The sequence below is a fragment of the Salvelinus alpinus genome, chromosome 39, assembly GCF_045679555.1.
Source record: "Salvelinus alpinus chromosome 39, SLU_Salpinus.1, whole genome shotgun sequence".
Lineage (NCBI taxonomy): Eukaryota > Metazoa > Chordata > Actinopteri > Salmoniformes > Salmonidae > Salvelinus > Salvelinus alpinus.
Window position 1 is genome coordinate 7,501,285 of NC_092124.1, and position 27,006 is coordinate 7,528,290.

Consider the following 27,006-nt stretch of genomic DNA (forward strand, 5'->3'; position numbering starts at 1 on the left):
ACACTCCAGTCGGTGGCGGAAATGCATCATTAAAGTTGGTTGTCAACCGCCATTTAAAAACCACAGAAGAAGAATCGTAAACGGAAGGGAACAGTAACAATTTCCAAGTTGGCGGTTTTTGATGTTATTTAGACGTTTATTAACACCCTAGAACTCAATATGCCTCATTGAACTCCACAGCATCGCCTACTTACCCCAAATAGTGTTTAATTCGCGTTTGAAACAGGACTTGGTTGATAGATGTAGGTAACGCGGACGTTAACTAGCTATATGCTAACAATGGCTAGCTGTATTGCTTTTCACACGCAAATAGCCTCCATCATGGAGGTGCTAGCGAATGCAGCCGTGGCAGAAGTCTGTAAACTCGTAGACGACGACTACGCAGTGTTTCGTTTGGAAATAACTCAAAGCCAGAAAGAAAACAGGACATTGCGGAGGAAACTACAGCTACTGGAACTGAAGGTGGCACGGGACCGCGTCCTCACCAGTCGCCCCAGTAGTGTCAAGATCCCCGACCGATACAGAGGAATGGCAAGAGGTACATTTTGCAGAAGGTGGAGGCTGCGGGTCGGTCTCCCCGTTCACATCTGCGCATGTGTTACTTTAGATGCGTTAACCACATATGGCTGGTTAACCAGAATTTGGTCTTGATCATTATTTGGATATTAGGCTATAATTCTGATTACTTAGCTAACTTGCAGAAAGACACTAATATATTCTAACTATTCCTGATTTACTTTGTTTCCCATTATTTGCTCATTGAAAACAATATAATGCATGGAACAATCAATCTATAAATAGTATATCAAGAAGTTATGCGAAGTGTTATCTTACATCCTTGCCAATTCTAGACAGTGTCAAAACTGTCAATAGTGTACAATATACCATTGAGCATTGACAGTAGCTAACCTAACAACGTCTTTTCCCCCAATCACTCTCTCATGTGAAGGACATCTCACTGAAGGCCATGGGAGCTTTGTGAAGCCAGCAGGACACAATACATGGAGAGATGACCAACCAATCACTGTTGATCAGGGGAGTGGAACCTCAACACAGCACGTTATTGTGATAGAGGTTAGTGTAATAGTATTACATCAGAAAATAAAATGTTGCCAGTTTATTTCAGAAAGACTCCCCTCAGCTATTCACTTGCTTACATGGACATACATATTTATCGGCCATAGGGGAGCTTGTGAGACTTCCCTATGACATTGTTATCCAATTCTACTCAAGTACTGGTAATAACCTCCCCTCTTCTTATGTCAGTCTGCAGATGCAGAGGCTGCAAGTCCTGGGGTCAAGCAGGAGAGGTCTGTAGGAGAGGAGGACCCAAGACACAGCAGAGACATCCAGACTGGAGTGGCTGGAAAGCACCTTGTAGCCACTGAGGACCTTGCCACCACCACCGTGCCCCAGGCTTGGACCCAACCCAGCATCACAGAGGTCAGTGGAACGCCGAAGGCCGTCCTCAAGTCAGAGATGGACACCGAGATATTAATTGTAACACAAAGGCTCTTACACACAGGATCTGACCACAGATCAGACCCAGAGAGACTGGGGCTGGGGAGACTGGGCTGTCGTCCTGCTCCCTGCTCAGAGTATTTACCGGCATTTCACCAGAGCCAGAAGACAGTTCATTCCCATGGTGATGGTGACGCGTTAGACACTGGTGGTGATGATCCGTCTTGTTCTTACACTACAGAGATGGACCCTGGCAACATATCCTTGAGTTTAGAGACACAGACTGATCTGTCCAGAGGGGACTGGAACCGGTACAGTAGTAGTGTATACTCTGAAGGGTGCCTAGATAAGAAAGGGGAGGTTATAGTGGTAGATGAAGTGACTGTGAAAGTGGAGGGTGATGCTTCTCCCATATGGAATGCAGATAGTCACCTAGGAGACGGACACTCACAGGGCAGAGATTTTTTAGATTACAGGGGAAGCTTGGAGACAAATCTAAATGTTGCCACCCATTCCCCTTTACACGCATTCAGGGATCGCAATCCTGCGTCTACATTGATGGCACCTTCTGCTTCACACAGTCATGTCCTTTCCGATCAGGTATTGAAGTCAAACGACAGGGCTAGAGACCAGGCTCATGGAGGGGGAGCCACGTCAGGCAATAGTAAAGAGAAACGGTTCCTCTGCATGTTCTGTAACAAAGGATTCAGCTGCCCCCAGAAGCTAGAGATCCACCAGAGGGTCCACACAGGGGTAAAACCCTTCAGCTGTACCCAGTGTCATATGCACTTTTCTGTGGCTGGAAACCTGAAGAGGCACCAGAGGGTCCACACAGGGGTGAAACCTTTCAGCTGTACCCAGTGTCAAATGCACTTTGCTCAGGCTGGTGACCTGAAGAGGCACGAGAGGGTCCACACAGGGGAGAAACCCTTCAGCTGCCCCCAGTGTGAGAAGAGGTTCTCCCGTCAGCACCAGCTGAAGATGCACCTGAAGGTCCACACGGGAGAGAGGTCGTTCGCCTGTACACACTGCAGGAAGAGGTTCTCGGAGAGGAGCTACCTCAGGATACACCAGCAGAAAAAACATTCCACTCAATAACATAGAAAGTAACCATTCCATTCAATAGCTTCTGACGTTTATATCAAACCATGCATTAAAGATGAAGATGAATTTATTGTTATCAGCTAAAAAGACCCACAGATGCATTTGGAATAACAAGAGTAACAGATTTCAGTATATATTGCAATATATAAGGCATACAATGCATTCGTAAAGTATTCAGACCCCTTGACTTTTTCCACATTTTGTTACTTATTCTAAAATGGATTAAATAAAAACTAATCTACACACAATAATGCATAATGACAAAGCAAAAACAGGTTTAGAATTGTTTGCAAATGTATTGTCAGGGATTTATGGTAGAGTGGCCAGACGGAAGCCACTCCTCAGTAAAAGGCACATGACAGCCCAATTGGAGTTTGCCAAAAAGGCACCTAAAGACTCTCAGACCATGAGAAACAAGATTCTCTTGTCTGATGAAACCAAGATTCAACTCTTTGGCCTGAATGCCAAGCGTCACGTCTGGGGGGGGGGGGAAACCTGTCACCATCCTAACGGTGAACAATGGTAGTGGCAGCATCATTCTGTGGGGATGTTTTTCAGAGATCAGGATCAAGGGAAAGATGAACCGAGCAAAGTACAGAGAGATCCTTGATGAAAAACTGCTCCAGAGTGCCCAGGACCTCGGACTGGGGCGATGGTTCACCCTCCAACAGTACGATGACCTTAAGCACACAGCCAAGACAACGCAGGAGTGGCTTCGGGACAAGTCTCAATGTCCTTGAGTGGCCCAGCCAGAGCACGGACTTGAATCTGATCAAACATCTCTTGAGAGACCAGGAAATAGCTGTGCAGTGACGCTCCCCATCCAACCTGACAGAGCTTGAGAGAATCTGCAGAGAAAAATGGGAGAAATTCCCCAAATACAGGTGTGCCAAGCTTGTACCGTCATACCCAAAAAGACTCGAGGCTGTAATCACTGCCAAAGGTGCGTCAACAAAGTACTGAGAAAGTCTGGATACTTATGTAAATGTGATATTTCAGAGGTTTTTTTTTCAATATAAGTTTGCAGAAATGTCCAAAAAAATAAAATAAAAAATATATATAGTTTTTGCTTTGTCATTATGGTGTATTTATTGTGTAGATTGAGAAAAAACAATTTAATCCATTTTAGAACAAGGCAGTAAAATGTGGAAAAAGTGAAGGTCTGAATACTTTCTGAATGCACTGTAAGCCTAAAGTCTGTTTCAAATTGTGTTTGTACTGTATAGGCTATACGATGTTCATGAAAGCATATTATATTACTTAAATTCAACTGCTTAATTTTTTCCCCCCAAGACACTTTTTTAATGAGAAAATGAATCCAGTTCATCAAGTTCATGGAGATTTTTAGTTGAGACAAATTTGTTTTCATATGGTGTATTTAAAGCTTGTATGTTTAATAAACACAAAATTAGACTTTTCATTCTATGACTTTCATTGAGACTTCCTTTAATATACATCTGATCTCACCTTATTCTGCTTCATAACCAATAATATGGTTCATCACTAGTTGACAGTCAAAGTCATAATTATGGCTAAACACCACCTATTTCTACAATTTCTCTTTAAAATTTGATTTTAATACTAACCTCAAATTAAGACCAAAAAGCAAATGTTTAATTTTCATTCATTTTTATGTGCAATTGTGACTTAACTATTGACGACCAATATACACTTACTAAATATACCTACACTAACACCTACTGTACATGTCAAAATAGTTTAGTCAGGTTTGTCTGATGACTTGACTTATCATAACTCACACATCTTTACCCACAACATTTATGTCCACCATGATGGGTTTAACAACAATTAAGTCATTCTGTAATTACAGTATAGGCCTCGCACGTAGTGGGGATGGATAAACACTCAATGTTGAAAGTGTGTTTATCTGTGTGTACGTACCTGAATTTTTGTTTCAAATGGTAAACTGGAGCGTGACAATCTGAGCAGTGTTGCAGTTCTTGACACAAACTGGTGCACCTACTACCATATCCTATTCATAGGCACATTCACCCTCTGAATGGCACACATACACAATCCATGTCTCAGTTGTCTCAAAGCATAAAATGCCTTCTTTAACGCTGATTGAAACAAGTGACATCAATACGGGATCAGACTTGATCAGGTGAAAGCTATGATCTCTTTTTGACGTCACATGTTAAATACGCTTGAATCAGTATAGATGAAGTGGAGGAGACAAGTTAAAGACTCTTTAGTATACATCTGATCTCACCCTATTCTGCATACACCTGACAGTGCTTTATAACCAATATACACTTACTAAATAGACCTACACACTAACAAACACCTACTGTACACGTCAAAATAGTTTAGTCAGGTTTGTCTTTTGATGGATTTGGACTATTTCCCCACAACAACATATTTATGTCCACCATGATGGGTTTAACAACAATGAAGTCATTATGTAACTACAGTAGGATTCAAATGTAGTGGGGATGGGTAAACACTGTGTGTATGTACCTGAGGAGTGTATGTCTATGTAATCTGTGTCACCTGTCTCTTCAAGGAGGAGGAGGAGGTGCTGCTGGTGAAGGAGGAGGGTCTGGGGAACCCTGAGAGGACCATAGTCATGGAGGACAACCAAACAACACCTCCTCCTGAACCCACAGAGGAACCAGCTGAGCAGCACAGGATCACATACAGTCTCACTGAGGTGAGCCCACTGAACTACTGTCTGAATGGTATTAGGTCAGGGCCCGTATCCACAGCTTCTTAAAAAATTATTCATAACAATTATTTATTTCAAACATTAGGATTTCCGTTAGGAAAATGTGGCACTGGACATTGTAACCAGGAAGATTTTATATTAACCGTTCATTTGAGAAAATTACCGGACCCATATGCCGTGGGTGCATAACCCATTAATATCCACCCACGGTGCTCAGAATGACATAAATCACATTTAGATTATGGTAATGCATCTTGACAGAACATGCAACTCATGTAATGAAGCAGCCAAGAAAATAACATTTGCAAACATTTGCCGAAATGCAATTCGTGGGAAAACACCATTCTAAACACCATTGCTAATATAGCTAGGATTGTGGCGTCTGAACAATAAAAGAAAGTCGATATGAAAACCAATAGAACAGGAGAGAAATGGTATAGTGGTGGGTCCAATAAGAAAAGAAAATGGAAATATATTAGCCAAAATTATATATACTGAACAAAAATATAAATGCAACATGTGGTCCCATGTTTCATTAGCTGAAATAAAATATTCCAGAAATTTTCCATACGCACAAAATGTGTTTACATCCCTGTTAGTGAGCATTTCTCATTTGCCAATATAATTCATCCACCTGACAGGTGTGGCATATCAAGAAGCTGATTAAACTGCATGACCACCACACAGGTTCACACTGTGCTGGGGACAATAAAAGACCATTCTAAAATGTGCAGTTTTGTCACAACACAATGCCACAGATGTTTTGAGGGAGCGTGCAATTGGCATTGATAGGTTCTAAATGAACCTTATAAAATTTCACGGACGATTATTTAAGCTTAAACCAAGTCTATTCACCCATTGGGTCATACAGACAAAATACATATTCACACAAGCACTGATATTTAACCCTTTCTCCTATACTAAGTCTCCTCCTATACATCTGAACAGCCAATGCATCTCTGTTGCTAGACAGAACCTTAGTGATATCTGTTCTTCCTCACTTCATCTGACCTGACTTCGGCCCCAAATTCCTCACTCCTCCCCAACTCACAGCTGTCATGTTGACTTGTACCAGACTGTGTCTCTTCTCCTCCCATAGGATCCCTGATGGCTATCAATAACATATCCGGACAGAATGTAAACATTATACATTCTCATCTCTCTCTCTGTGACATGAATAAGTATATTTCATATTTTCTGAACCCAACAGCATGCTGACTGCAGGAATGTCTACCAGAGCTGTTGCCAGAGAATGTTATGTTAATTTCTCTACCATAAGCCACCTCCAATGTCGTTTTAGAGAATTTGGCAGTACATCCAACCGGCCTCACAACCGCAGACCACGTGTAACCGCGCCAGCCCAGGACCTCCACATCCGGCTTATTCACCTGCGGGATTGTCTGAGACCAGCCACCCGGACAGCAGATGAAACTGTGGGTTTACACAACCAAAGAATTACTGCACAAACTGTTAGAAACAGTCTCAGGGAAGCTCATCTGGATGCTCGTCGTCCTCACCAGGGTCTTGGCCTGACTGCAGTCTGGCATCGTGACTGACTTCAGTGGGAAAATGCACACCTTTGATGGCCTCTTGCACCCTGGAGAAGTGTACTCTTCACGGATGAATCCCGGTTTCAACTGTACCAGGCAGATGGCAGACACCGTGTATGGCATCGTGTGGGCGCGCGGTTTGCTGATGTGAACAGAGAACCCCATGGATGTGGTGAGGTCATTTTATGGGCAGGCATAAGCTACGGACAACGAACACAATTTAATTTTATCGATGGCAATTTGAACGCACAGAGATACTGTGACAAGATCCTGAGGCCCAATATACTGATTTCCTTATATGAACTGTAACTCAGTATAATCTTTGAAGTTGTTGCATTTATATATTTTTTCAGTGTAATTACTCCGGTCTATACAGAAATAAATAAAATCATTCAAAATACTTCACCAGAAAGCATTTGACTTTGCCACAGAGGAATCGAGGATCATTACCCTCTTTGACAAAATAGCTGTGGATTGTTTCAGATCACAAGCTCGTAGGTCTATGCCTTTTTAGGAAGCGCACAATTTTGGCAGAGCGGGTGGCAATAGGCCTAGCTGATTGAGTTGCTGCGGTCAGTGAAAAGCATCTAAAATATGTGTGAAGATGTGTCTTGTGTAATTTAAAATGTTTAGACGAAGGGGAGGGGTGTGTGGCAAAGATATAGGGAAGTCTCTTTCCAGAATGGCTCAGGTGTCTCCTGCCAATTGTTGCACATTCATTGTGTGAATTGTTTGCCCTTTCATTTGAGATGATCAATTCCCCATTACATACATATACATATATACACACACACACACACATATATATATATATATATATATATATATATATATATATATATATGCAAAAGTATTTGGACACTCCTTCAAATTAGTGGATTTGGCTATTTCAGCCAGACCCGTTGCTGATGGTGTATAAAATCGAGCACACAGACATGCATTCTCCATAAACAAACATTGGCAGTAGAATGGCCTTACTGAAGAGCTCAGTGACTTTAAACGTGGCACCGTCATAGGATGCCACCTTTCCAGTAAGTAAAACTTCTGCCCAGCTACAGCTGCCAAGGTCAACTAAGTGAGCAACAACGGCTCAGCCGCGAAGTGGTAAGCCACACAGAACCGGACCGCTGAGTTCTTAAGTGCGTAGCTCATAAAAATCATCTGTCCTCGGTTGAAACACTCACTATCGAGTTCATCAGCACAAGAACTGTTTGTCAGGAGCTTCATGAAATGGGTTTCCATGGCCGAGCAGCTGCACACAAGCCTAAGATCACCATGCGCAATGCCAAGCAGTGGCTTGGCATTTTCGACACGCATACTTTTGTCCACATACTTTTTGGTCATGTAGTGTATGTCACCAGTAGTTAATGTACCGTTAATCCCCAGCATTTGGTTACATATATGTATGTTAATGCATGTATTAATTAGTCATTTACCGTTCTCATTCTCGGAGTGGAAACGTTGTTTGCGGAGTTCACAGCCTGCTACACTTGTGAGAAACAAATGTTGGTTTATTTCATAAGCATCATGTACGACATTTGTAAATCGTTTCATTGTCTTTTGTTTGGAGTGCTCCATGTGAGCAATGAGTGAGCATGTGTCTGGTTTGCTACTGTTGAGGGAGCGCGTACCTGGCCTGCTGAGCGGAAATGTTGTCAATTGTTTGTTTTTTAAACATTCATTGCGAATTATAATATTAAAACTATAGTTCCTCACAGTAAGCTATTTGAAAAATCTTTAACACAAATCTCCCCCTCGATTATCACCAAACATCGGTGTGAAAGAGCAATGGAAGTTATTGGCCTATAGGCAATGAGTTCCATGCGCTCATTTCTTTAGCCGCCAATGGATCATGGTGTATCAATGTGTCCATATGGCAGAGACTGGTGATCTCGCATTAGTTGACTTTTAACTTATAGATTTTTATCATTTTAATTCAGATGTTTATGATTAACCACGTGACAATGATTGAGAAACCAAAACGTTGTTATTGATATTAAACTGTTCCACGAAAATGCGCATAAGAAAATCATGGCACCAGTCACTGGCAGTCACTGACACCAGAACTGTAGAAAATGTAGGATAAATTGTAAGCTTCCCCTAACTTGAAACTCGCGCGCGGAGTAGGAAGTCTTAAAAAAATGAAAAGCCTCCACATTTCCAAGGTCGGATTTTGCCTATAGGCTACTTTGAAGCAAGGTAAGACATGCCTCATAATAGGAAATAAAACATTCAGGTTTCAAACAATTAAGTATGTTTTCAAAATGTATACTGCCTCCTGCTCACATTGTAAAATGGTGGGTGACTCGCTGATAGCCTGTTGACTGCACTTGAATGGTGCGCGCTTCAATTACCAGTTGAGAAATAAAAATAGTAGATATTTTTAATCGTGCACTAAAACTGTTAACACATAATTGCATTTAGATTTTTTAGTGCGATGAATGGGCTTATAAAAGTACGTTTTAGACCAGGAGAAAGTTACAGGAGAAATCCCACTCAAAATAGGTTCTGTATGCTGTGCGGGTGTGATTGTTGTGTTGGATAAATGAGCAACACAGTCTCACATTCAATTCGCGCATATATGTACAAAATGTATTTCAGCAGATTTCGTGCGTTTTTGTGCATTTTTGGGGTGTTTTGGGGTGGTTCAATTCGTTTGAAAATACACGAATTTCTGTGCTACTTAATTCGTGCGAAAAGACACAAATTTAACCAGTAGGTGACACACAAGCCGTTGCAACAACCATGTAGACGCGATAATTTGTATTTCATTTTTGTTCTTCTTAATGGCTAATTCAACGTCATGAATATACAGAAATGTTGTCTTTGTTTAACCATGTTTTAAAATGTGTCGTTGTATGCCTATATGTACTGTTTTAGACTTGCTGAACAGAATTTTGGAGAAAAGACGCACATTTACCTGCGACTTAATTCGTGGGAAATAGTTTTATTAATGCCAATGCTGTTTTCTGTGCTTGATTTCGCTTAATACTTTGGATACTGGTGCACTTGTAATCAGAACGCCTTTTTGTCATGTAGGCAACCATACACGATTTTCTTCATAACCCATTTCATATTTCGTGGAGCCTAAATTACACCATTTTCTTCATAATGCATGTATTACATGTTAATGTAAAATAATGAATTATGTTGGCTTACACTTATGGCCTTTCCATACCTTAAGGGAACATTTTAGCACTCGCAATATGGTTAGTGAGAAACGCCACATTGCAAATGTAAGGTCCCTTACTAGACGTCCTGCAACGTTTCTAAAATTTGCGGACGGCGTCGAGCCGTGCGCGGGGGAGAGATCTTTCAGGAAGTCATCAAACTAAATCTCTCGGACGTTCGGTTTCCGTTTTATAAAAATAACACATTTTGGTCATTTTTCCGCAGTCTAGGAAATTCCCACCAGAGGGAAAATAAATAATATTGCAAATGCACAAGCACATTGCAAATGCATGTGGCCTTTTCTCCTAAACGGAAAATATTTCGAAGACGTAATGGACAGTTGGCCCCGAACAAGATGGCGTCGAGGCCTCAACGCTTTTTGAGTTATGGCCATTTTTCTGGGATTAAAGGTCAAAAACGTAAAGTAGGGTGCTAATTTGACCGCTTCACGTCAAAGTAGATAAGCATACGGTGTCAGGAAAAAAAGAACGAGCCATTTATCTATCGTAATTTAAGAGAAATCGTACATTGACAAATTGGTCATGTTCACAAAAAGGAGTTAAAAAAAAAAGTTACAGATCCAGTTGCAGTGTGTTCAGACGAACATTTTTTAAGTGGGTCTCGAAGCTCTGCCACTGCATCGCAGTGCTAGCTGCGCCACCAGAGTCTCTGGGTTCGCGCCCAGGCTCTGCCGCAGCCGGCCGCGACCGGGAGGTCCGTGGGCCTAGCGTCGTCCGGGTTAGGGAGGGTTTGGCCGGTAGGGATATCCTTGTCTCATCGCGCTCCAGCGACTCCTGTGGAGGGCCGGGGGCAGTGCGCGCTAGCCAAGGGGGCCATGTGCACGGTGTTTCCTCCGACACATTGGTGCGGCTGGCTTCCGGGTTGGAGGCGCGCTGTGTTAAGAAGCAGTGCGGCTTGGTTGGGTTGTGCTTCGGAGGACGCGTGGCTTTCGACCTTCGTCTCTCCTGAGCCCATACGGGAGTTGTAGCGATGAGACAAGATAGTAATTACTAGCGATTGGATACCACGAAGAAAAGGGGATAAAAGGATGGAGTGAAAAAGTATGGTGCTTAAAGACACACAAAGCCTGCAATGGCATTGCCATTATCTCCAGGCCGTGCCGAGTTCAACGAGATGCCCCGCTTGACCGTAGCTAGCTCGGTCTGAGTGCAGCGACAGGGACAAGAAGAAGGACCCAAATGACCCTTTGACCTCAATTTCATATTTTTTTGCTTTTGGGAGACAGAGAGAGAACCGTTAAGGTTAGAAGCACAATTTGACCTCAGGAACGTTCCTAAGGTCCTCCCGATCTGTGCAAGCCTAACATTGACCGTGTGGCATTAACCCTTAATAGTTAAAAGAAGGTGTTTACATCAAACAGTTTACAATGACATGTCTCCCCATAGGAATACATTGCCTGCTCCCCTAAATTCAACCTGAAGCCTATGTGGGTTAATAATGCCTTATGAACCTTTCTTCGATGACAATCCATCAGGCCACTATGAGGTCTACCTGTGTCGATTCTAAGCTTCCTGGAGCAACCGGAAGTGGTTAAATCACCCTAAAAGTGTTTGCCATACCCAACCTGCAGTTTGAGAGAAATAGTGCATTCAACCCTATGTAAATCAGTGAGTTCTTAACGTATAGACTTAAAACTCAGGATTCTGTAAAAGCCCACTCCAATGAGGATATGTGTTTACTTTCAGCTTCCTGTGCCAACCGGAAGTGCCATAATTGGTGTCAAAAGGGCTGTTTCGAAGGGTTAAAAAAGTCAAATCTTTCCAAAACTTAATATATGTGAATAGGCAACCCTCATGAACTGTAAATCAGTCATTCATCCCATCAGATTTCAAGGAAAAATTTACACACCCACACAGAAAGGATGGAGTGACACACTGAGGGGCTTAGAGGCAGACAGTGCCTGCAATAGTTACTTTTGTTTGAACTTTTAAAGAACCGTCAGACCTAGAGTTCTGAAACTTTACAAACCTGTTCTAGAGCTCAGGTCGATTAAGCACGGTGAGTTATGTGGCTCTAGAAGGTTCTCGGACCGATAAAAAGCCTCGGTGCATTTGCATTGACTTCAATTCATTTTGAGCATTACAAAATGGTGACATTTAGAAAAGTCCCAGAGTTGCAAGACTAGGTGCATTGAAACCGGCTCGGCCCATAGAGACGGACCTCGACATTTCTGTCCGATAGCTCATTCAAGGACCCCGTAGCAAGGCATGGAAAAAAGTGGAATTTCAGCACCAATTAAGGTTTTGCTCGGGCACCGAATGACCTATCGAGCCGAAACTTGGGATTCGAGGTCGCCTCACATAGGGCTAAACATAATGTGAAAACTGGACCCGCAGCTAGAACATAACTACGTATTATTTGTTTTATTATGGTTTAAATGGAAGGCGCTGTGAATTTTGGGCCTGCTCTGAAATATGTGATAGTTGGCTTCTAAACGAGTTGGAAAAAGTGAGTTTGGAGTCAGATGGTATCAGTTTGGTGTCTGAAAATATCTAATTGGCTGATGGACACTGACTTGCTAGTTGACTTTTGTGCATTTGCAATATGTTTCAACAGTGAAAAACCACCAAAATAGCATTCTGAAATCACCACTAAAAATGACATCACCATAGCCGTGCCGAGTTCAACGAGATGCCCCGCTTGACCGTAGCTTGCTCGGTCTGAGCGCAGCGACAGTGACAAGAAGATGACCCTTGACCTACATTTCAAGTCTTTTGCTTTTGGGAGACAGAGAGAGAACTGTTAAGGTTTAGAAGCACAATTTGACCTCAGGGACGTTCCTAAGGTCTCTGTGCAAGCCTAACATTGACCGTGTGGCATTAACCCTTAACAGTTAAAAGAAGGTGTTTCCATCAAACAGTTTACAATGACATCTCACCCCATAGGAACACATTGCCTGCACCCCTAAATTCAACCTGAAGCCTATGTGGGTTATGAATGTCTTATGAACCTGTCTTCAATGACAATCCATCAAGCCACTATGAGGTCTACCTGTGTTGATTCTAAGCTTCCTGGAGCAACCGGAAGTGATAAAATCACCCTAAAAGTGTTTTGCCATACCCAACCAGCAGTTTGTGATATATAGTGCATTCAACCCTGTGTAAATCAGTCAGTTCTTAACGTATAGACTTAAAACTCAGGATTCTGTAAAAGCATACCCCGATCAGGATATGTATTTACTTATAGCTTCCTGTGCCAACCGGAAGTGCCTTAAAATGGGGTCATAGGTGCTGTTTCGAAGGTTTAAAAAAGTCAGATCTTTCCAAAACTTTAAATGTGTGAATCGGTCAACCCTCATGAACTGTAAATCAGTAATTTCGCTAAACAGATGTCAAAGAAAAGCTCTCTCACACACACACACACACACACACACACACACACACACACACACACACACACACACACACACACACACACACACACACACACACACACACACACACAGCAAGGATGGAGTGAAAAAGTATGGTGCTTAAAGACACACGGAGCCTTAAATGCTTTTAGGGGGGATCCAGACTTCCATACCCGCTCTGGGAGCGCTATACTACCGCCCCAAATCAATGGGTGCTGGCCTGAGGTTTTCAAAAAATATTCTGTTTTTTCTTCTGGAAAATATTTTATGTTTTTTCTTCTCGAGTCAATGGCCTGAGTGTTTTATGGAGGTTTTCAAAAAATATTCTAAGTCCAAACTTTTCATGCACCTGGTATTTTTTTGGGTTTACCAGGCGTCATTTTTCAAAACGGTTGAAATTGCTTTTAGGGGGCATCCAGAGTGTCACATGACCGGATGAGGTAACTAATTCTTGTTCTTCTTGTAACTTTCCGGTAGGCTAGAAGCTTTCCGGTGTTTTGCTGCTCGACACAGGTCGACGCAGGTATTGCACTTGATTTATCGTTATCGTAACCGTAGGTGCAGCCAAGTGGAAATACGAAAGCTTTCTAGCTATTTCGCACTGACGGTAATTTGAACACAAGAACGTTTCTAGTGAAAAGGTGCTTACACTCAGAGCCATGTATTTACACTCAGCCACCCTAGCCTTATTACGGGTTAACGTTTTGGTAAATTTGGTTGGCCAACAAAATGTAAGACTACAATGACTGCATACGTTTCTCCAAATGTTATACGAAAAAAAAAATGTTTTGTTATTGATGGACAATGGCAAGGCTGCCATTGTATTTTCAGTTACATTCTGTTCAATAAAAATGGTTTACACGTTTATTTTTTAAGAAATACATGGAACTACAACCGAATAAAACACCATTAACCATCATGCATTGCTTACATTCATTCTATCCTGAAAAGTCTGTTCAGAAAAATCGAAAACAGTACATATAGGCATAAAACCACAATGTTTTAATAGGGATTAAATAAAGACAATATATATATAACCTCTTATGGTTAAAAAAATACAAAATATCTATATATTCATAACGTAAAATAAATAAATACAGGCTATCGCGTCTATGGTTGTTGCAACGGCTTGTGTGTCGCCTACTGGTTAAATTCGTGTCTTTTCGCACGAATTAAGTAGCACAGAAATTCGTGTATTTTCGCACGAATTAAGTAGCACAGAAATTCGTGTATTTTCAAACGAATTGAACCACCCCAAAAATTCACAAAAACGCACGAAATCTGCTGAAATACATTTTGTACATATATGCGCGAATTGAATGTGAGGCTGGGCTGAAATGAGATACATTATGATTAACGAAAATACACAGGCCAATTTAGTTCCACCAAATTATGCAAATGAACCTATAGACTATTAGCATGATGGTCCAATGTATTTACATCGACTGGTATTCACATCAATGAATAAAAAGCATGGTTTTTAAATGTTGTTTTTTTCTCCCGGTCGTTTTGGCCAGCAACAGTTTTATTTATCGTCTTTCCATGTTTCTTTATCGGCCAAAAGCAAACTCAACCAAACACAAAACACCACATCAAACATGACAACATTGTTCTCTCTCATCCTGGTCTAAAAAAAAGTTGACTGATAAAAGCACATTTCTACACTTTATTTTCTTTGCATTAGGGATAACGGTTGACCGGTAATCGGTTAGCGCCGAAAATACAATTGATCGGTCATGTTTATCGGTCTATAGGTTAATTTGCATTATTTTGTGGATTTTTTTTTTTTAACCGTTTGTTGACCAGTTAATGAGGTCAGTTAGTCGGCAGCAAAATGTTCATCCCTGCTTTGCATCTCCCCCCCAACAAAAATTCTAAAACTATAAACAAATAAATAGGTAATTGATAGAATGATACAACTGCAATTATGGAGAGAAAGAAATGCCAGCAGTTCAGTTTCTCATTATGTACATGATTTGTATGAATTACATTTTATTGATGGGTATAATGAATTAGTATCAATACACATGATTGGTAGTAATTACATATTATAAATGGCATACATTTCCCCCTGTTTTTGTTCAGTTTGACACCTTAGCTTCAAACTTGGCCCATATTTTATCGTATTCTTTTTACTTTCCATTTCCATTTGCAATCGTTTCCTCAAATTTGACCGTGTTCATTGACAGTTGGAGCCATTCTGCAAATGAGGGCAGCTGCTCTTTTCCAATGCTTTAAAATGACAATTTTAACAATGACAGTTAATAATGAGAGTTAGTGTCCTGAGCATGGAAGCATTTGGTGTATTTTCTGGGTGGTTTATTCCCTGCAAGATAAAGGCTGCATTTGTGTGTAGTCTATTTTCTTGTGCTACTTGAAATCGAGAGAATATTATTTTCCAATATGCTTCCAATTTAGGACACATGTTCAAGCCCAGCATTTTTTGATTTACATCGCCAACATTTGCTGTCAGTTGTCATTTTTGCCTTGTATATTTTACAGGGAGTTCAGTCAATTCTATTGATTCTATTAATCTGAACCATTTGTGTTTTAGAACTCTGCACCTTTTAAAAACGGTTTTACACACCTTTTTCCATTCCATTTCTTGTATATTCATCTTTAAATCTTTAACCCATTTTTCCCTTAAGGGAGGGTGTAGTACCCTTGTTTTTTAGTTTAAGAATGTATATACCCTGGATGTTAAGTGGTTTTTGGAATGAACATCCTTTATGAAACTTTCCAATTCATTCAAATCATTTTTAAATGCAATTGTTCTATCTGCTGACTTGAAAGCCTGTACAATCTAAATTATACTAAAATGTTACTAAATGTATACTAAAATCCTTCAGTTCATTCAGATCCATAATTTGACCATCTTTATACAAATCAGACACGGTCCAAACTCCCATCTCTAGCCAATTTATTCGCCACAGGAGGCTGGCGGGAGGAGCTCGTTGTAATGGCTGGAATGGAATAATTTGAACGGAGTCAATCATGTGGTTTCCATATGTTTGATACCGTTCCATTGATTCCATTACAACGAACCCTTCCACTTATAACTCCTCCCACCAGACTCCTCTGCTCTCCACAATACGGTTCTATGATTGGTTAATATCTGTGGGTTACTCCAGCTGGTTGCTTGAAAAGAGGTACATAATGAGACTGCACATTTATTTCCAACAATTTTAACGTTCCAAGCAGCAGAAATTGTTGGATGGTCTTTCAGATATTCAGGTAGTATTCTGTATGCTATCAATCTTAGTGGTATTGGGTGAGACATTTCTTAATCAATTGCTAACCAAGATGGAAGTTATTTTGAGCCAGTTTGTCTTGTTACATATGACAATTAATATGTTTTAATATCCGGAAGTGACATGCCTCCTTTACAGTGGCGACCCGTCATTCAGGCTCTGCCCCACCTGCCTGTTTTGCATGTTATTTTGGCATTAATACGTGTCACATATCAGTTTGCAAACAATGTACAAAAAATATATATCATTGAGTTAATAAAGCAGCATACAAACATGGTCTCTTCTTTTGTTTTCTTGAGTAAGGCAGCTCCAAAATGCAGGTGTTTCAGCCTAGCTCAGTGCTTTCTGTGGTGGTGGGGCAAGCCAGCAGAAAATACGGAGCGTTGCATCGTGATTGGCTCAGTGTTCTGTCACTCATGGGGACACCATGTCACCGCCAAGTCTAAGGGGAGAGCTAGAATATTCTAGCCCCTTGGGTGCTGCCATAGAGTTACATTAGAACTGCCCATCCAAGAAGGCTCAAGGTTATTGGCCGCAGATAAAATGACGTCAAATCATGTTATATGTACAGTAGCTTTGATTGGACTGATTATGTCAACATCATATATCAAAATCTTAGCTAGCTGTCATCATCATGAATCAAGTCGACAATCTACTGGCAAATCCTTTTTACTCGTCATATGAAGAGAAATTATAGATAATGTATCCGTGCTCATCGGCCATAAACATTACACAACAAGTTGGAAATCGCAAATTCAACAATGAGCGGTTTGGAAGGAATCAGTGACAGTGGCTATGTGGTCACAAATCTGGGATTAAGAGGCTCTTTTACAAGTTTAAAATGATAAACATTCAACATTGGCCATGCTGTCAATGAAACATGAGTTTTAGAGAAATGTCATCATTGAATATTGTAAGAGCTTTCATTGTCTGCTTATAGGCCCCCTTTATTTATCCTATGGTTTTGACTTGGTGTACAGGGAGAACACTGTAAGAATGGCCCATGTTCTGAATTTCGTCACTGTACATTTCAAGTGCTAAACAAATAGTTATATTGACTATGTCCATACTAGCTCGCTCATTAATGTCTTAACCGAAATGACAGATTGCCTCTTATGCGCTTGTCGTCCCCTTATGCCATAGTTTGTACATCTCAATTGTCATTAGAAACCACATTTGTTTAAGCAAGCCAGCAATTGCAGCTATATATTTTTTTTAAACAGTAAATGAAGCTGAATGAACTGTTTCGTTGCCAGACAAGGCTCCGCTGATAGCCAGGTGTAGCAGTGGTAAGATGTTGGGACTGCTGTTGGGACAGCTTTATGTAGGCCGTTTGTCACCGTTATAGTGCAATTCATGTTTTGTTTAGTGTTGTGTTATGTCGTGGCTCTGCTGGCATGCATTCCACTCTTTATTTTTTTTTGTGCCCCACCAAGATTTACATCCAAAATCGACACTGCTCCTTTATATTTTGGCATCATTAATTTGAGGGGTTGCTTTGAATTGCATATACATTTAGTGATTGTTATATTGATATTCTTTAAGGCCCAGTGCAGTCAAAATTGTGATTTTCCAGTGTTTTATATATATATTCCTACTATGAGGTTGGATTAATACTGTTAAATTGTGAAAATAATAATGCCCTTTAGAGTAAGAGCTTTTGAAAAGACCGCCTGAAATTTCTGCATGTTTTGGACGGATGGAGTGTTGGCCTGCCTTGTGACATCACCAGGCAGTAGATTAGTTAATAGATCGATAAGAGAGTTAGTTTTACGTTTCCCCCCCAGTTAATACTGTACCAGTAGCATTCTTTATGGAGTAGTTTTCAGCCTTGTTCTCTTTCTTACTTTATCTGTCCTTATCCACATTCAATATTCGATTAAAATCCCCTCCTATAACACATGGTATTTCAGGGAAATTGTATAGTCGACACTGAATATCAGAAAAAAAGCAAAGGCATATCCTCATTAGGACTATAAATATTCACAATGAGCACTTCTGCATTGCCCAATATAACATGTAGAAAAATAAACGGACCGTTGAGCTCAACATACTGAGACTTTAGCTTGTGCTTACTAGTACAGTGCCTTGCAAAAGTATTCCCCCCTTGGCGTTTTTCCTTATTTGATGTATTACAACCTGTAATTTAAATCGATTTTTATTTGGATTTCATGTAATGGACATGCACAAAATAGTCCAAATTGGTGAAGTGAAATGAAAAAAATAACTTGTTTCAAAAAAGTATAAAAAACTGAAAAGTGGAGCGTGAAAGCCACTGTATTCTTGAACAGCACTGCCACTGCCCTTGCTTTGGCTGAGTAAGATGTTAAATGTATTTCTCCATCCCAATCTTTTTAAATTTCTTCCATGTCTTGTCCCATTAAATTAGTTTCTTGCAACAGGGCTATGACCAATGTTCCCTCAAAAAATGTTGGGCACTGAGCAAATTTCAGGTCTGCTGAGCGCAAGCTTGAGCATAAAAAATTCTGTGCAATTTCCAGCACGCCGGTACTCTGAACACTGAGGCTGTACCTGCTTTAAAAGTTACAGTTTAACAGTGGCCATGTAGGCTACTGTGGCTATTTGATCATAATGTAGGCCTACCAGAGTGACCTACCATCAAAAACAATGGAGAAAATGCATCCCATAACATTTTAACATGTTAATAGCTATTATATCATTCAGCCTACAGTAGCAGCCAACATGTGGTGTTCAATGCCTACATTCCGTGAGACTTAAAAAAAACATGCACGGCCTGACATTAACCTGTTTATCCACTTGTCCTTCAGACAAGGAGGTGACTGAAAATGTTCTGTTTGATGCAAGAAACCACTTTACACAATAAAAAGCATTATTATTCCCATACTATTATTAGAGAATCACACAAACGATGCTACCCTCTGCCAATTGTCTACTTAGCTTATTAGGGCTCCCGAGTGGCGCAGCGGTCTAAGGCACTGCATCTCAGTGCTAGAGGCGTCACTACAGACCCTGGCTCGATTCCAGGCTGTATCACAACCGGCCGCGATTGGAGTCCCGTAGGGCGGCGCACAATTGGCCCAGTGTCGTCCGGGTTAGTCTCGGGGAGCTGCTGGACGTGCAGCTGAGGGAACATTAGCTATGACACATTTTAATTTATAATAAAATATTATTAAAAAATATATATATATATTTGTTTCCTTTTAATGCGATGTGCCATAGACTTCACATTCCATGAAATTATGTTCAATTCAGAAAATGAAATCTGTGGACTGGCCATGAAAATATATATATATATACACACACGTCTAAAAAATTCATGACTGTAGTACCATAGGATGAACCATAGAGTGGGCTCTCATGCCGCGTTACAAACAACTCGGAACTGGGAACTCGGAAATCTCAGACTTCCCACTTCAGTGCGTCCAAAACAATTGGGAACTCTGGGGGGAAAAAACAAGCTCCGACTGGGAAAAATCGATTTGAACGGTCATCCAACCCCAAATTCCAACTCGGGTCTCTTTCAAGAGCTCAGACTTTCCGATCTGAAGATCACCAATGTCATGATTTGACTTCATATTTTTTCGAGTTCCCAATTGTTTTGAATGTGGCATCAGAGTCGGAGTGATCTAGGATCAGTTTTTCCTTTAAGATAATAATGAATAAGATTAGTTGGAAAGATCCTAGATCAGCACTCCTACTCCCAGACTCTTTGTGAATAAGGACCCAGGTCTTGATTGATTTTGTATTAAGTGTGGTACCCTGCCTTTGAATTATCAAACCATTAAAAGGGAAGTTAGAGGTAATTTTGTGAACCAGTGCTAACTAGCTTAGCGGCAAACACTGGAAGTCTTCGGGCACAGCTAGCAAGCTAGTTAGCATTGGTTCGCTGAATACCTCTTAACTGCCTGCATACTGGCCACAGAGACAATAATGGTATCCACGATTTCATCTGATTCATCTCTTTAAAGAGTGTCATGTAATCAAATCAACTAACAGGTTTGCATCGTATCAAGTCAACTAACATGTTTGCATAGTACTCATAGCAATCCTTCATTGCTCAATCAGAAGATTCTCCACAGCAGGGTGCTCATATCAGATTTATTGATCCAACATCCTCTCACTCTGTATCTCTTACAGTCAGTAGACATGGAGAATGGGAAGCCTGATCTGCTGATAGTCAAAGTGGAGACAATAGAAGACGAACCAGAGAACATTGATCTGCTGAGTGGACTAAAAATGGGGGAGCAAGGTAAGGGAGAAATACATATAGCCTACATACAGTAATAGATCTTCAATTGGAATAGTGATGCACCTGGCTATTTTCTTCATTTATAAAATAAAATCAATACAACTTATGTTTACACACATCATTTATGTACTTGACCAGGACATTGACTCAAACTCCATATTTAGAGTTTTCTCTGCCATGTTTGTAAATGTCTATTTTGTAACCTCTTCCTGCAGGTGGTTGGCTGGAGCCTAACAAGGGAGACTGGGCAGCCATCTTGGAATCCCAGATGGGCGCAGCCAAGGGCCCAGGGGACCACATCACTGAGCAGAGCGAGATAGTGGAGGTCAGTGGATGGTACAGCGTCCTCAACTCTGGGCTGGGGAACAACACTATTAGTCACAACCCCAAAACATATTCCTAGTAGTCTACACACAATACCCCATAATGCCAAAGTGAAACAGGTTTTTAGAAATCTTTGTAAATTTAATACAAATAAAAACATACCTTATTTATATAAGTATTCAAACCCTTTGCTATTAGACTCAAAATTGAGCTCAGGTGCATTCTGTTGCCATTAATCATCCTTGATGTTTCTACTTCATTGGAGTCCACCTGTGGTAAATTCAATTGATTGGACATGATTTGGAAAGGCACACACCTGTCTAGATAAGGTCCCACAGTTGACAGTGCATGTCAGAGCAAAAACCAAGCCATGAGGTAGAAGGAATTGTCCGTAGAGCTCCAAGACAGGAACGTGTCTAGGCACAGATCTGGGGAAGGGTATCAAAACATTTCTGCAGCATTGAAGGTCACCAAGAACACAGTGGCCTCCATCATTCTTAAATGCAAGAAGTTTGGAACCACCAAGACTCTTCCTAGAGCTGGCCGCCCGGCCAAACTGAGCAATTGGAGGAGAAGGGCCTTGGTCTGGGAGGTGACCAAGAGCCCTATGGTCACTCTGACAGAGTTCTAGAGTTCCTCTGTGGAGATGAGAGAACCTTCCAGAGGGACAACCATCTCTGCATTACTCCACCAATCAGGCCTTTATGGTAGAGTGGCCAGACGTAAGCCACTCCTCAGTAAAAGGCACATGACAGCCCGCTTGGAGTTTGCCAAAAAGCCACCTACAGACTCTGACCATAAGAAACAAGAATCTCTGGTCTGATGAAACCAAGATTCAACTCTTTGGCCTCAATGCCAAGAGTCACGTCTGGAGGAAACCTGGCACCATCCCTACGGTGAAGCATGGTGGTGGCAGCATCATGCTGTGGGGATGTTTTTCAGCGGCAGTGACTGGGAGACTATTCAGGATCGAGGGAAAGATGAACAGAGCAAAGTACAGAGAGATCCTTGATGAAAACCTGCTCCAGAGCGCTCAGGACCTCAGACTGGGTCGACGATTCACCTTCCAACAGGACAACGACCCTAAGCACATAGCCACTCCTGCGTTGCCTTGGCTTCGGGACAAGTCTCTGAATGTCCTTGAGTGGTCCAGCCAGAGCCCGGACTTGAACCGATCTAAAATAGCTGTGCAGCGATGCTCCCCATCCAACCTGATTTAAGTTGACTGTGCCTTTAAACAGCTTGGAAAGTTCCAGAAAATGATGTAATGGCATTAGAAGCTTCTGATAGGCTAATTGACATAATTTGAGTCAATTGGAGGTGTGCCTGTGGATGTATTTCAAGGCCTACCTTCAAACTCAGTGTCTCTTTGCTTGACATCATAGGAAAATCAAAAGAAATCAGCCAAGACCTCAGAAAAATAATTGTAGACCTCTACAAGTCTGGTTCATCCTTGGGAGCAATTTCCAAACGCCTGAAGGTACCACGTTCATATGTACAAAGAATAGTATGCAAGTATAAAAACCATGGGACCACACAGCCGTCACCCACTCAGGAAGGAGACGCGTTCTGTCTCCTAGAGATGAACGTACTTTGGTGCAAAAAGTGCAAATCAATCCCAGAACAGCAGCAAAGGACCTTGTGAAGATGCTGGAGGAAACAGGCACAAAAGTATCTATATCCACAGTCAAACAAGCCCTATATCGACATAACCTAAAAGGCCTCTCGGCAAGGAAGAAGCCACTGCTCCAAAATCGCCATAAAAAAGCCAGACTACAGTTTGCAACTGCACATGGGGACAAAGATCATACTTTTTGGAGAAATGTCCTCTGGTCTGATGAAACAAAAATAAAACTGTTTGGCCATAATGACCATCGTTACGTTTGGAGGAAAAAGGAGGCTTGCAAGCCGAAGAACACCATCCCAACCGTGAAGCACGGGGGTGGCAGCATCATGTTGTGGGGGTGTTAAGCTGCCACCTGTGCGGGGACAGTTTTTCCGACTTGTTCAACCTGGAGGCACCAGAGGGTCCACACGGGAGACACCCTACAGCTGCCCCCAATCTGAGAATAGGTTCCCCCACCAACACCAGCTGAAGATGCACCTGAAGGTCCACACTGGAGAGAGACCGTTTGCCTGTACTCACTGCAGGAAGAGGTTCTCAGAGGAGCTACCTCAGGATACACCAGCAGAAAATGCACACGGCCCATGTATAGAGTATAGTGACATGTAATGTAGTACTAGTTAGTTAATTCTGTTCATTTTGGATGTAGAGAGAACTGGATGAGAAGAACTGAGGAAAGAATGAGTATGATGAGGCAGAGTAGATGATAAGGTGATGGTTGGTGTGATGGTGTCTGTAAAAATGCTTCACTAATGAAAAGTGACACTGTGTCCCTATAGGTTGATACTTTTACAATGGGGAAATGATCGTGCCTTAAAGGCTCAGTGCAATCAAAAATGTGAGATATTTAGATATATTTTCTCACTGAGGTTAGAATAATACTTTGAAATTGGGAAAATTATAATACCCTTTTAGTGTAGGAGCTGTTTTGGTGGGATAGAGTTTTGGCCCTGCCTAGTGACAGCACCAGGTGGTAAGTTAGTGTATAGACCAATAAGAGAGCGCCAAACCTCTCTGCCAACAACAGCTAGTTTTCAGTTTTCCCCTCGCCACTCCCAGACAGTCCTAGTTCAATTCTTGCTTGAGAAATTGCTCTTTGCTAAGAAGCAATTTTTGTTTCTTTTTGACCTTTTGAAAACAATCACAGTAAGGTACTAGTTGTTAACCAGAAATGATTAGATACTGAGATAAAAACGGCTGCATTGGACCTTTAATTAATGTTCACAGGACATAAAGTAGTGAAGCTGTGTGTAATGTCATGTTGAACCTTTTCCAAAGTATTCTAAAATTAATTTTATCAAAGGGAAGTTACCAGATTTACAGGAAGTGTTACCATAGTGAGAAAAGTTATTCTACTTCACATCGATTCGTATCGTTTTGTGTAATAAAAGTACAACATTATGTGAGTGTATGACCATTTTGTTGAAATTAAATACAAAATTGATTCTGTGCTGACTGACTTGGTTATTTTTGTATTATTACCGGGACTGAGTTTCTCTTATCTCAGTCGAACCAAAACATTATACTTAATTCTTGAATCAACACGTGGACATTTTTTTTTATAGTAAACTTGAATGGCTCCATATTGTTAGGTACTTAAATCACAGTGTTAAAGATGGGCTTGACTGTGGTTAACATTTTATAATATCATGTTTCTGTGTGTACAGCAAAGAGTTCCTTATATAAACCTTTATATGTTCTTCTGTTCAATTTGTGTTTACAGTCTGCAGTCCATGAGGACCTGCTGATGTCCGGTGTTGCTGACGGGAGAGACTGGGCCTCTGAGGTGGCTGGTCACAAACCCTGGCCCCGGATCAGGACCCTGGTTCAGGAGCCGTCACTCTTCCTTCCCGAGTCGCAACTAGGACCAAACCAAGAGGGACAGAGACTCCACCACCACACAGAACACAACCAGTGGACAGGTGGACTGAACAACCTGAGTCCTGGTGGTCATCAGAAAGACAGAGGCTCCAGTCAGGGATACAGTCTGCAGCCCAGACCCTTCTCTTCACAGTCTCAGTGTAGGGATGGAGCAGGGCCTGGGGCTGATAGAGATAGACCCTCCTGTTCCTATGATACAAACACCACAGTATCCATGATGAACAGAGCAGGTCACCCTGGGCTTCAGCCTTCACAGAGAGTGGTGGGAGATCCCCCTGGCGGTAGTCTATCAGGAAGTCTGTCTTCAGGGTCTCGTCTAATGCCTGGTGAATGGGTTCATGGGAAGCCTGGGTCCAGCCTTCCTCAGCTACCTCATGGTTACCACACAAATACAGACAGGGTCAGGATGGACGTTCACCACGAGAAGTACCTAGCCTATAACACAGCACACAATCCCAACAACATTCAAACAATGGCTAGAGGTCAAGGAGGGAGCTCAAAGACTAACCACCTGAGGGCGGTGGCTCCTGTTTCTACCTCCTCTGGTGTCATTGGGTCACAACCTGGGAGGCCAAGCATTAGGACGGACGCCGACAAGCCGTACGCCTGCCTCACGTGTGGGAAGCGTTTCGCTGAGGCGAACTATGTGAAGAAGCACCAGACTGTTCACACCAAGGAGAGGCCCTTTAAGTGTAAGCTGTGTTACAAGAGCTTCTCCTTCCAGAATAACCTTATCAGACATAGGAGTGTCCACAATGGGAAGAAATCATAGAAGTGTATGAGTTTTACGCAGGGGATATCTGGGAACCATTATTTAGCTGACATACACTACATGACCAGTATGTGGACACCCCTTCAAATTGGTGACAGGTGTTTACAATCGAGCACACAGACATGCAATCTCAAAAGACAAACATTGGCAGTAGAATGGCCCATACTGAAGAGCTCAGTGACCTGCAACATGGCACCATCATAGGATGCCTCCGTTCCAACAAGTCAGTTCATCACGTTTCTGCCCTGCTAGAGCTGCCCCGGGCAACTGTAAGTGCTGTTATTGTGAAGTGGAAATGTCTAGGAGCAACAAAAGCTCAGCCACGAAGTAGTAGGCCACACAAGCTCACAGAATGGGACCGGCGAGTGCTGAAGATCATAGCTCATAAAAATTGTCTGTCCTCTGTTGCAACACTCACTACCGAGTTCCAAACTGCCTCTGGAAGGAACGTCGGCACAAAAACTGTTCATCTGGAGCTTCATGAAATGAGTGTCCATGGCTGAGCAGCCGCACACAAGCCTAAGATCACTATGCGCAATGCCAAGCGTCGGCTGGAGGGGTGTAAAGCTCGCCGCCATTGGACTCTGGAGCAGTGGAAATGCGTTCTCTGGAGTGATGAATCTGGCAGTCCAATGGATGAATCTGTGTTTTGCGGATGCAGGGAGAACGCTACCTGCCCGAATGCAGAGTGTCCACTGTAAAGTTTGGTGGAGGAGGAATAATGGTCTGGGTCTGTTTATGGTTTGGGCTCCTTAGTTCCAGTGAAGGGAAATCTTAACACTACAGCATGCAATGGCATTCTAGACAATTATGTGCTTTGTGGCAACAGTTTGTGGAAGGCTCTTTCCTGTTTCAGCATTACAATGCCCCTGTGCACAAAGCGAGGTCCATACAGAAATGGTTTGTCAAGATTGGTGTGGAAGAACTTGACTGGCCTGCACAGATCCCTGACCTCAACACCTTCGGGATGAATTGGAACACCGATTGCGAGCCAGGCCTAATTGCCCAACATAGGTGCAGGACCTCACTAATGCTTTTGTGGCTGAATGGAAGCCAGTCCCTGCAACAATGTCCCAACATCTAGTGGAAAAGCCTTCCCAGGAGAGTGGAAGCTGTTATAGCAACAAAGGGGGGGACCAATTCCATATTGATGCCCATGATTTTGGAATGAGATGTTCAACGAGCAGTTGTCCACATACTTTTGGTCATTTAGTGTATTATAGTTATGTGTAGTGTATTGGGGTAAGAGGGTTTTTTGGATTACTAGGTCCTCGTTTGAGCATCTGGGTACGCTCATATTCTTACATGATACAGACTTGTTTGGTGTGCTAGCATAGCCAAAACACTGTCATTGAAGTGTAACACTACATGTCCCCTCTGAATCTGGTTTTGCCTATGTTCTATTCATAACAAATATAATGTCTCCCCCCCAACATTGTTCGGCATAATCAGGTGGTACCTGTTCCTTTATGTACTAAAAAAATAGGTGATCAAATCTGTTAATAAATGAGAAATCATGTTGTCATGCCCTTTTTATTTGCCTGTGTATCATTTAGAATAAAGAAATGGCCTCAG

General features: G+C 41.8%; 1 protein-coding gene across 1 annotated transcript; it reads left to right on the forward strand.

The window, feature by feature from the left end:
- On the forward strand, positions 1–27,006 carry LOC139566719 (transcriptional repressor RHIT-like). Its single transcript, XM_071387988.1, has 7 exons — positions 1–538; positions 950–1,074; positions 1,267–1,443; positions 5,093–5,239; positions 20,719–20,830; positions 21,046–21,155; positions 24,502–27,006. The coding sequence occupies exons 1-7, from the start codon at positions 271–273 to the stop codon at positions 25,429–25,431; spliced, it is 1,869 nt and encodes a 622-aa protein (XP_071244089.1). The 5' UTR covers positions 1–270; the 3' UTR covers positions 25,432–27,006.